This window comes from Silurus aristotelis (assembly GCF_946808225.1).
Source record: "Silurus aristotelis genome assembly, chromosome: 12".
Lineage (NCBI taxonomy): Eukaryota > Metazoa > Chordata > Actinopteri > Siluriformes > Siluridae > Silurus > Silurus aristotelis.
The window spans coordinates 15,366,862-15,378,994 of record NC_139585.1 but is presented as its reverse complement, the minus strand read 5'-3'; the positions used below and the strand labels follow the sequence as shown (position 1 = coordinate 15,378,994).

The 12,133-nt window shown below is 36.4% G+C and overlaps 1 protein-coding gene across 2 annotated transcripts; it reads right to left on the bottom strand.

Annotated features, from left to right (window-relative positions):
- Positions 1–51: 51 nt before the first annotated feature.
- On the bottom strand, positions 52–12,133 carry tdrd1 (tudor domain containing 1). 2 transcript variants are annotated; one of them, XM_083556003.1, is made up of 25 exons: positions 12,007–12,133; positions 8,079–8,262; positions 7,818–7,931; positions 7,611–7,728; positions 7,447–7,510; positions 7,276–7,362; positions 6,956–7,135; positions 6,637–6,780; positions 6,363–6,531; positions 6,140–6,223; positions 5,867–6,043; positions 5,601–5,708; positions 5,287–5,457; positions 4,816–5,070; positions 4,224–4,349; positions 4,027–4,134; positions 3,688–3,855; positions 3,256–3,600; positions 3,045–3,161; positions 2,650–2,766; positions 2,009–2,176; positions 1,559–1,900; positions 782–859; positions 597–637; positions 52–500 (listed from the first exon to the last, which is right to left on the bottom strand). In XM_083556003.1, the coding sequence occupies exons 2-25, from the start codon at positions 8,242–8,244 to the stop codon at positions 435–437; spliced, it is 3,513 nt and encodes a 1,170-aa protein (XP_083412129.1). In that variant the 5' UTR covers positions 8,245–8,262; positions 12,007–12,133; the 3' UTR covers positions 52–434. The 2 variants fall into 2 exon arrangements, with proteins under 2 accessions (XP_083412129.1, XP_083412130.1); XM_083556004.1 differs by having other exon boundaries at positions 597–634.

Genomic DNA, 12,133 nt, shown 5'->3' with positions numbered 1-12,133 from the left:
AGAAAACATTTTTTTCAGACTTTTTATGCAAATAAAAAAAAATGCAAAAACTCAATGCAAATAACTTTATTAAAACTGAAACTAAAAATCACATCAAAACAAGCCTAATGAACAAGTTTTAGGGGAAAAAAAAAGAATGCTTAAGACAAAATTATTATATTAAAAAAGGAACAAAAACAATATAAAATAAAATGAGGAAACTCCACTCAACACTAATGCAATCTGAGGAGACCATATAGTCACCAAATCTTTTACTGTTTTTAGTAACAAAAGATGGCTCAAATATACCAAGTGTCAAACATTTTACATTGATAATGTAAGGCATACTCATGTAGAAACACTACTGTAGATAAGGTACAGTATTACATTTTGAACTACTGCTTTAACAAACTTAACAGCTTTATCTGTTTAGAAACACTGAAAATGTACACAAACTACTTTTGTACTTTTTCACCCATTTGTTTCACAAGCAGAAGAAGCAACTTCTCAATTTGTGCAATCTGAAGGAAATGAAAAAAAGGTTTTTGATATTTTCTTTTTTATATATATAGTGAAAAGAAAAATAAATAAATATATATTTTAAAAAATGGTTTCACCTTCTGTTCAAGGGCCACACAGCAGCACGAAGTGGGAGCTGCTAAAATAAACCAATAACGGGAGTAAATTAAGCAACATTTTCAGACAGAAAAAGAAAAATATTTAACAAAACATCCCACTTTTAACTAATCACAAAGTGACAATCTACCACAAATTAATCCTGTAAACTTTTGCCGATACCCACCGTTATTGGTAACGCTTGAAGCTGGAGGGGAATGTGGCCCATCTTTTTCAATGCTGTTTATTGTGGTCATAATAGTTTCTAAAATCAGCCAGAGACAAAAAAAAAACAACATAACTGCATTTTTATACGCATGGTGACAAAGTTGTCTAGATATTAATTCAACTTGGGCCAAAGCTAAGTAAATAAATAAACAAAACAGGTGTAACAGTGCCTATGCATTTATAAAAACAACAATAATAGAAAAAAAATTGAAAGAATAGATAATTGTAGGGAACATTCAAATTTATATAGATTTATAAAAATGTAAGAAAATTCATTGCTTAACCATTATTATCTTCCCTCGGGAACTTCGCACTGAGAACCCACTTAATCTGCAGTATAGTCTCAAATGTCAAGTCCAACGCCATGATGATAGATAATAGATGATTAGCTATCAGCAGAAGCATGAAATAAAATAAATGATGTGGAAAGTGATAATTGATATCGGATAGCTTTTTCTTGTCCTGAACAGGATAGGCATTTATTTGTTCTCTGGTATCATAAAGTTGTACTGACAATTTATTCTTGTTATGGAATCTATTTTTAATCCAGTTGTTTGGAAACTACAGATCTCAACAGTTGACCTAAATCAGGAGCAATCTGTGAATTTAAAAATGAAACATCACGTCCTTGTAACTCAATGTATTACATTGATATACTATGGTGTATGCACTATGTAGAGGCAATTTAACATCGATTAGAAATTAAATATTCTCTATTAAATTAATTTATGTCTACCTTTTTCCGGAATTGGGGATTTGGATTTCTCAGCGTCTGCTGGTGAATTAGGAGCTGATGCCATGGACATACTTGCAGCATGCGTATGCGCAGGTCCCTGGACCGGTGTGTCTTGGGTCAGTGTTTTAGTGCTAGACTCGCCAGAAGATTTATTCAGTGCCCTTAAAATAATGGAGTTGATGTTGCTGCCTGGAGTTGATGTTGCTGCCTCCTGCTTGGTAACATTTAACAAGTTATAGGTTCCATCAAAATTATCTACAGAGGCAAGGACTTTGCTATTCAGCTGTACACCAAAAAGATCCAGGACCTCTGGAGGCCACACGGTCGGGAAGTGTTCTTTACCTGGAAAGAAAGGTTTACAAGTAAACTGCAATGCTACTTTATTGACATTATGGATTATACAGATTGTGTGCTTTGATTAATGATAAAAAAAAAAGCAAGTTCTAGTACCTGAAAGAGCACATCTAGCAATTTGAAAAGGGTGCTTCAGTAATGTTTTTGGGATAGGCAGGAGGCTGGAAAAAGGAACCTTCTCTATGTTCCCATAGTCTGCATAAATTACACTTGCATATGTGCTGGTAGCTTCCAATACAACAGCTCTGTACCAATTTTTGTCACCTGAGTAGTAAACATTTAAGAATTTACTTCAGAATCTTAGATAGAATAGATTCAAATTATGCAAAACAATGTCATCAGGAAAACCACCCTTCTGTATTCAGTGGTAAATAAACGTAAAATCTTTTATAAAAAAAAAAAAAAAAAAAAACACACAATTATCACTCCAGTGCAATTTTAGTTTCTTTTCTTCACACTGATTTAAGAGAAAAGATACACACTGGACGCATGTTATTATTTTAACTATAAGTTCAGAAGTCTTAGTCACCTGGTGTTTTAATGGTCAATTTTTTTTTTTTTTATTATTACACACTAGAAATACTTGTTTTAATTGGATTAATGTTAAGTGGAAAGTTTTAGCAGACTAGACCACTTTAAAACAATGGAATACAGTTATACTCTAAGTGCTAAGAGTTGCTAGTAGGGTGTCGTTTGGCATGACTATGAGGTTGTAATTGAAGATTCAGTGCAATGACCTGAAAACTGAGCACAACAGGCTGCTCCAGGTAAAGGCATGCTCTGGTTGGGGAGGGTCTGCTTGCTGCAATACTTCATCAAGTCATTCATAACAACCTGTAACTTCTCTATGTTCACTGTAAAATGCACATGTAATGGAAAAAGCATTTTTGAGAATAAAACAATCAGATGCATCATTTCTATGACTACAAATTCTACATTGTGAAAACAAACCCCAAACAAGTTTAAGATGTTCAGATACAAAAAAAAACAAAAACACCTCTATATGAATAACTGTGTAGTTTTTTTTTTGTTTTTTTTTCATAAAAAAATTATAAAGTGCCCACTTCCAACCCAATCCACATTTATCTCTATAAAAATCAGTATTCCAGGTAAAATAATAAAATTTACACACCCTTTATAGGATTCATCACATAGAAGAGACTTGGGCTGGTCACTGCTGCCACCTGAGGCTGGAAAGTCTCACTACGAGGCAACTCCACAGTCTCCCAGTCCAGAGGAAATAAAGCAGCTATAGAAGCAGATGTAAAAACACTCAATTCTGGAAAGCAAATTCTTTAATTATTTTGGAGAAATTCAATTAATAAAAATCAAATATAACTTGCATTGACTTAATGTGCTGATCTGTGCTGCAGTTGGTTTTTGCCTAGTGGACATAGCTGGCTGCTTAGTGTCCGAGTAATTTGCATCAGGTACCAGTTGAGGAGATGCTTCTGTCGGTTCAGTGAATGTGGCTGCTTGTGCATCAGGCTTATGCTCCGGTCGTGAAGATTTGGCAAACTGTTCTGCAATAAGTACAGCAGCAAGGTCACAGCCACTAGACTCCAGCTCTACTCCATAACCCTTCTCAGTGACTGATAATACTCTGCCGATAAGCTGCTTCCCAACACATAGAGTCTGAAACTTTTGCACTGCATCCTTACTCCACTCTGCCCCCACAGGCTCAAGTCCTGCAGGAAGTGGAGTTAGGCAGAACAAGGTCAATATTTAGTTATTTAATATTTAGTCAATTCACACACACACTTGACAAAATATACCTGCAAGCCAACAGCAAATGGCCTGGAAAGGATATTTGAGAAAGTTAGGTTTGATGTCTCTTAGGTGGGCTGCCTGTACTTTACAAACGTTCCCATAATCAGCAAAGTAAACTTTTGCAGTTCCATCTCCCTCAAGACTCTGTACAATGCCCCTATACCAGCTCCCATCTGATGGATACACAAAAGGGTAAAAGCAAAATAAATTTAAATGTAAATTTCCTTGTGGAATTTGGGAAAGTAAAAAATAAAAAGAATAATTCAGTTGCACTTTACTTAACAGGGCAAATAAAATTGTGAACTTAAATCCAAACGTTTCATGAATAGAGGCATGTCTCTGACCACTGAAAAGAGCACAACAGGGTTCCCCAACAGCAGGGGTGAAGGGAGTCCTGTCAGCCTCACAGTGCTTTGTCAGAGCAGTGGATAGGTCTGCCAGGGTCTTCATGTCTGTCAAACACAGAAATAAAAATATTTATAAGTAAACATCATAACACTGATTTAAATAAATAAATAAATACAGACAAGGAGCACAATACCTAATGCATTGTATTTACAGCAATAGAACGACCCAGGATTTTCCAGTACACTGACAATTAGCACCACCTTCTGGCCATCAGTAGAAAGTTTTACACAAGACCACTCCAATTTGTCGACAGGACTGTCTGTGAGGGGGAAAAAAGTGCATAAAAAAAAAAAAACAGTGCAAGGCAGTTCACATGATTTAAATAAAAAAATAAATAAAATAAAAATAAATCTAAATATGCATCAAATGGATTTCTGATTTAGCTACACATTTACATTTTAAACTTAAATAAAATGTATTTTTAAACTATCCCATAGCTTGTGTAACTATGTACTAAAACCAGTGCATGTATTTTTTTTCCTAAAGACAATCTTACTATTTAGCTCATTTGGCAGTTAATACCCCTGATCCAAAGAAGGAAAAAAAAAAAAAAGGCCCTGCATGCAGATAATCGTCTTGTTCAACATGAGAGGAACTTTAAACTATGGAATATACAAACTACAGTCTGATGCAACATATTTTGTCAAAAATATGAGATCACTATATTACACATTGTGATTACAGTAACAAAGATCCGTTACTTTACATGTAGAAATGTAATCTACCTTGACTGAGACAAGAATCAGGGTTTTTAACTGCTTGCTCTATGTTTGTTTCTACATTTCCAGTAGCAGCAAGGCCTGTAGCAACCAGCAGCTCAGCTACATTAGTCTGAGGATCACTGGACTCATCAACCATTGAGACCAAAGCAGTTCCATCTCGCTCTCCAAGAATCTCGACACGGAGGAAGCGGTTACATACCAATTTTTTTAGTGTAACTATTGCCTCCTCTGACCACTCCTCTGAAGTAGGTTTAATACCTGAAGGAGAAGAAAAAAATAAATAAATATTTTGTATGCTTTCGATTAATCAAGAAATCAATTCAAAATTGACAATTTTCAAAAGGTCAACACAGATTACATGTGTGCAAAACTGTAAATATTTTATGTTGCCAGAAACTATAAAACATGGTTTCGCTTGGTCAAATAAGTGGTCTGATTGCATGCACCTCCAGAAATTCCCAATATTTGCCTTACCTGACAGAGAACATGGGATTGCCTGAGTAGCCAAAGCCAACAGTTCCACACTGATAGGACGCAACTGATTCAACAACACCTCTTCTGAGTTCCCGAAGTCTATGTAACCCACACACACATGATCCTCAGATGAATATGCCAGAACTTTGGCCCTATACCACTGATTATCCTCTGGTAAGGAACACGAAGAACAATAATATGTACATTAATGAATACTAACAGTGAGGACAAAGTCACAATAACACCAAAAGTTGTAGCTGATTGAGAGAAAAAAAAAAGAAAAAAAAAAAAGAGGACTTGTGCTTTATCCTTACCTGAGAAAAGAGAACAGCAGACAGTTCCAGGAGCAGGTCGGAAGTTCTCACTGGCCTGAGACTTGGTACAGTGCTCTCTCAAATTTTTTTGTAGCTGCTGAATAACACCTACAGAGGAAAAACAAGAACAACTAATGAATGACACCCACACATACTGGCATATTATAAATTACCCTTTAGACAGCAACATCATTTTGCACCTCAAGTTTCATCCAACTGAAATCCATTTATTTGCCTCAATGGCATAAAACCAAAACTGTTCTTACTGGCATTTTCTAGCTTTTGGCAGATGATCTCTAAAGGAGACTGAAGATGGGTGACTATAGCTGTGAAGGTATCTCCCACTCCTTGGCTCATGGGCTCTGGTGGCTGAGCTTCAGTATTCTCATTTTTCCCATCAGACAAACGCTTGAAGTTTTCAAATGATGCAGTCATTAAAGAATCTTAAAAAAAAAGAAAAAAAAAGGAAAGAATAAATGGCACTTAAAACAAAAGTAATAAACCAATTTCAAATCCTAAGATTGTTACAAATAACTCACCAACATCTTGCTTGACATGAGGTTTTGTAGAAGTGTTCTCCACTGCATAGCCCTGCTCAATTAAGAATGTACCGAGATTCTTACCTGTGGATAAATTTGAAATGATTGTGAATGCTGCCCTTAATTCCACATAATTAGCAGACTGACTAATAAATGCATATGCCTAAATTTGTGAATATATTGCAAAATATTCCACTTTGATATGAGAATTGTGTTGATCTACCAAGTGTGGACAGAGGTGCATCTACAGCAAACACAGTGCTATCCTTCAGGACATCCATCACAGTAAAAGTCAGGATCTTTTCAGCAACCAGCTGCCTCAGGGCAATGCAGCATTCACCTGTCCAACTGCTTGAGAGTGCAGTTACCCCAGCAATACAACATTGTAGAGCCTGCAAAATGTTGATTACTTTGGATATACACGACTTGCCATGTCAAAAAAAAACAATGACAGTTAACATACAATCAGTGAAACCATGCTTTTAGACAGAACCTACACATGGTGGTGCCACATCAATTTTTGTTGACAGGGCTTGAATCTGGTCAAATTTGACATCCTCTTCATTTCCAAAGTCTATGTAGCACACTTTTGCAGTGTGGTGAACCAAATCAACAGACTCAATTACTCCTCGATACCAATTCTGCAATTTGACAAAACATAATTAATCCAAAATAAGGCTTTAAATAATCCGATTTAACTAAATTTTAAACATTAAAACTATTGTGTGTAGAATTGTGAAAAAAAAATCTTTTTATTTTTTAAACATAGTCCATTATAACTATCTATTAATATGAACAATTAAAAACTTTTTTAACCTGATCGAAAGAGAATTGCACAGCACAAAGTTCCCCAATTTCAGGCTTGTATACAGATGCAGGTGAACCACTGTAGGCCTTCTGTAGGCTTAGACTGATGTTGTTCAGTGTCTCAGACATCTCCACAGACTGGATTTGAATAAAAAACTTGCCAGGGGTCCTCATTTCCACTATGGATGCCTGAAAGCAGATAGAATCGCAATTACAAGAGAATTACAATAAAAGCTTATTGACTCTTGAATTTACCAGAAAGAGAGAAGGGGGGAAGGGGAAAAAAAAAAAAAAAAGTACCATGTGGAAGAATTACATTTAAATCATACCTGAACTTTGTCTCCTTCTTTAAGGTTATTCTTGCGTAAATCTCGCAGGAATAATCTTTTTGGTTCAGCTACATTGCTGATGTTCAGCTAAACAAAAGAAACATGCACCAACATTTACATGCGTGTTTATGTTCTTAACATAGGAATACTTTGAGAGTGTAAACAAAATACATTGGATTCTACACCACTAGCGCCATCTCCAGAAGGTAGCAGTGAGGACTCCTTTGGTTTATCACTGATGAAAAAAATTTAATAAAATAAATAACACAAAAAAGAGAATAATTAATACAAAATCAAAAACAGATACTTGTTTACATAATATTCTAAAATCATACCTTGCATCATTTTCTGAAGCACTTCGTTTACAAATGTGGCGGTGGGCCTTCCAGTCCTCTGTCTGACAACTAACCGAGCAGTAGCAAGTCTTTTTGCAGCGTGTGCACCTAAAAATACCTATGATCAAACATCAGCATTGTGATGAAGACACACACACTACAAAATCAGAAAGAAATGTGTAGCTTTGAACAACAGATTTAACTGACCTTGATTACTGCAGTAATTACACAGGTTCACTGTTAATGAAGCAGACATTAGTCCGGCTCTCTGTGAAACGCTAAGAGCCTCTTTCTCGTTTCTGCTACCTTCCGCTTTGAGGGCTAAAAAGAGATAGCGAGAGAGAGAGAGAGAGAGAGAGAGAGAGAGAGAGAGAGATACATAAAGAGATATACACACACTTTTTTATCCAAAGTAACTAGGACTTTAAAAGAAGCACTAAACAAATGTAATTTTAGGCTTCAGTATACCATCAGGGCTGCCAGGCAGGCTGATGGACTGTTCCTGAGGTAAGCAGGTGACCTGGTTGTTAGTCAGTGGAGTCTGGCTGCCTGGGGTCAATAAACCTGGACTTGATGCAGGTCTTCTCAACGGCAGGGTCGGCCTAACCAGTGATGGTGAGAAGGTGCGGTTCATCCTGTAGATTTCTCACTACTCTGTTAAAAAGAAATAAATAAGACACACACACACACACACACACACACACACACACATACATACATATATACACACACACACACAAATAAAAAACAATCAAACAAATAGTAGTGATGCTGACAAACACTACTGTTCTTTTCAAGTAATGAAAAAAATATATTTAAAAAAAAGGTATTATGCCTTAATAATAAAATGTAAAATTTATATATGCTTTTATTTAACCTCTAATTCATGGCTTCTATGAACCGAATTTAATGAACTGTAAATAGGGACGAGTCACCGCGAAACCACCGCGTATATAGCAAACATTCCCAGCTTGTTCTTAACAAGAAAAAAAATTAATCTGAAAAAAAAAAAAACTAAAAACATTCCAAAAATAATTCGCATTATAATTAAGTAGCATTACATTATATTTTAGCAGACAGACAGATGTTCTTATACTCTTCGCCAGGTGTATAAAAAGACATGCGCTACACAATTTAGCTAAACTGAAGACTATTAGCACCAGCCCGCTATATAAAGCGCCTCTTTTCAGCCTGCTAACAACTGGAGTTTTAACTTCGACATAATTCAGCACATCAGCTTTAGCCACCGTTTTAAAATGTCCCTAAACACGCTTTCTATTTTATGGAAATAAGAATGCAGCATAGCTCAGCAACTAATAAGAAACGAGGAAAAAGTTTGTTCTTAATTCAAGTTAAGTTTATTTCTATAGCGCTTTTCACAAGACATTGTCTCAAAGCAGCTTTACAGAAATGCTTAAATATCTGACACAAAAATATAGTGTATAGCGTTCCCTGATTGATACTAATAAACGTCTAATTCACACGAATAATTAATTAAATGTTTACTTACATGTATAACGCATAAACTCTAATTGACCGCACGTGGCGAAGACCAACTCGACAGACTGCATAATGCGCGTGCGCAATTAAAAGGTGATCTCGCGATACCCATTCCGCTACAAAAGGCTGTTTCCCAATTCCAATTACGCGCCTTCTACAGGTGCACTCGATACAATTGGAGCTAAAGCTGGTGAAGTGCACTTAAGTCGGGAAACTCCAGTGCAATTCATTTATCCAGACCATTTCAACGCCAACTTGTTTGTGTAAGGAAGTGACTAAAGGCTTCATGAATTGCAGTTGATTTCAATTTTTATTTGTATACACATATAATGCGTTAATGAAGAATAAATAGGATTTTTCTTTATAATTATGTTTATCCCTAATGAGCAAACCGGTGGCGACGACTGTGGCAAAGAAAAACTCCCTGAGACGGCACAAGGAAGAAACCTTGAGAAGAACCAGACTCAAGAGGGAACCCATCCTAAGTCATTGTAGCAGATTATTGACATTAAGCACGATCCACATCCATCTTCATAACTCCAGTGTTGCGCCGTAATTTCACTGATCCCCAGGCCGTTCATGTGAAACCCATCTGCACAGAGTGGCCTCCAATCAGATGTTAAACTGGACCACAGCAGGGAAGTCAAAAGGCTGACACTGACTAACAAAATATCTCTAACCCAAAATACCTGATAAATTAGAATTTAATATGGATTATGTTTAAAAAAGACACCTAAATCAGCATTGTAGTGCACCGTCTTGTTTAGGCTCTTGTCATTTCGAGGCTGGACTACTGCAACTCTCTGCTTGCAGGTCTACTGTACCTCTGAACGCTATTCTTTCACTGCAAATGATCCAAAACGCAGCTGCGCGACTTGTGTTCAACCTGCCCAAGTTCTCCCACTGCTGCGCTTCCTCCACTGGCTTCCAGTAGCTGGAATGGAGCATTTAAACCTTTTCTGCCATTTGGTTTATTATCACTGCAATTCGGACATCGACAAGAAGCTCGGGAGATCAACAACACTTTGTTTATGGGAGCTGGAACTCATACATTAGCCACAGATGATTAATCTCTCTCTCTTTTACTCACTCACTCACACGCTCTCTCTCTTTTATACACACACACACACACACACACACACACACTCACCCACTCTCTCCTTCTTTCTCTCTTTCTCACTTACTTACTCTCTCTCTTCTTTTTCTCCCTCTCTTTCTCCCTCACTTACTCACTATTGCGCTCTCTCTCTCTCTTTCTCTCTCTCTCTCTCTCACACACACACACACACACACACACACACACACTTCTTTTCCGCGATTAAATCACTATTCTCGAGGTACTATCTCCAGCTCTTATTTAAAGTTGCAGTATTATTTTAAATATCATTTATAACCTTCAATTCCACTCCTTACAATTTAATCAAACTCATTTAGCAATGTGATTTATCATTAGCATAGACATACAGACTTCACAGGTCATGCAAGTGCAATGCCCTGTAATAACCTCCCCGGTTACCCTAGCAGAGAACGTTTTTAACAGCGGGTTGACGCTCCAATCCTCACCAAACACAAAATAAACATCCACATTGTTTAATTACATGTTTCCGACCATTCCGCTAAGGAAGTAATTGTAGGCATGCAGACTACAATATGTCTTTACAGCTTTTCTCTTGTAGACGCACTCGGTCTCAACCAGAAGAATACACGCCTGGACACGGTACTTCAGGTACACGTTTAATGTTATGAGTGAACATTTGTCGCCTCAATGTCTGATTTCAGGGGTTTGCTAATTCCACGTCATCATCTATTTTTAGCTTTTATGAATATCTCGTCTGTTCTGTTTTAGCTAGACTTAAAACTCTGTTAATCATTTTGTTTTGACAGCTCTGTGCTTTAAAAATGGCGCCACCGGAAATGTTTTCGAAACAGACATGCGCAGTATCATCACAACGCGTTTATTATTGTTTACGTCCTTAAAACGGTCTATACCAGATTTAGCAACGCGTTTAACCAATAATAATAATAATAATAATAATAATGACGATGATGATGATGAAGCATGAATAAACGTTGCCAGCTTGGGAACTGATACGCATATGTGTATGTAAAAAAGTATCCTCTGTCCACATTAGGCAATGAATTGTGTTGTATGATCAAATGCTTGAAAATAGACCTCTCTCTCTCTCTCTCTCTCTCTCTCTCTCTCTCTCTCTCTCTCTCTCTCTCTCTCTCTCTCTCTCCCAAGTCGGATATCATGAAATACTACCTAGGTTTGCCCCAGTAGCCCTTGCAGTTTTTTCAGATTCTATGTGCCACTTTTCCTCACATATTTTTCAGAAATTCATTCTGAAATATTGGTTTATTTCTGTAATTAGGCCAGGAAACAAAAAGTACAAGATCACAGATAGACTAGACTAAACAATCTGACACCTGTATCTAACAGGTCATAACTTCTCTAGATTGTTGAATCTTTCTCATGTACGTCTTATTATCTCCACAAGAGGGAGAAGTTTGTTCAGCTATGCTGAAATCCAATACCCGTCTTCCGAGCTGTGAGGGACTCCTGTGGCAGTGAGCAGGTGGGTTACGCTCTCTTTCAATTTGCCCTGATTGTTCACTTAATGGCAAAAGCTGTTTTTTTTTCTCTCAAACACCTCTCTTTTGAAATATATTATATTATATTATATTATATTATATTATATTATATTATATTATATTAATTATATTATATTATATTATATTATATATTATATTATATTATATTATATTATATTATATTATATTATATTATATATTTTTGCAGAATTAATACTCTTGTTTGTAAATACGTCTCCAGATGTTCTTGCCCACTTGCTCAAATGGGTTTAACACGTTTAAATACTGCAGATCTGATTACCTCGTATAAAACAGTAATCAAATAAGGGTTTAAGAAATGTATTGTAGTCCATCAGATGTCCGCGTATTCTGTAATTTTTCCTGCATCCATTTCACTTTTTATTTCAGGGACGTCTGACAAGAAAAAA

Excerpts from the sequence above, each read along its gene's own strand:
- tdrd1 (XM_083556003.1), bottom strand. The coding sequence starts at position 8,244 with ATGAACCGCACCTTCTCACCATCACTGGTTAGGCCGACCCTGCCGTTG. Across the intron at positions 2,767-3,044 it reads TGTGATGAATCCTATAAAGG|TGAACATAGAGAAGTTACAG; the intron begins GTGTGTAAATTT and ends TGCATTTTACAG. Across the intron at positions 860-1,558 it reads ATCCCCAATTCCGGAAAAAG|AAACTATTATGACCACAATA; the intron begins GTAGACATAAAT and ends GGCTGATTTTAG.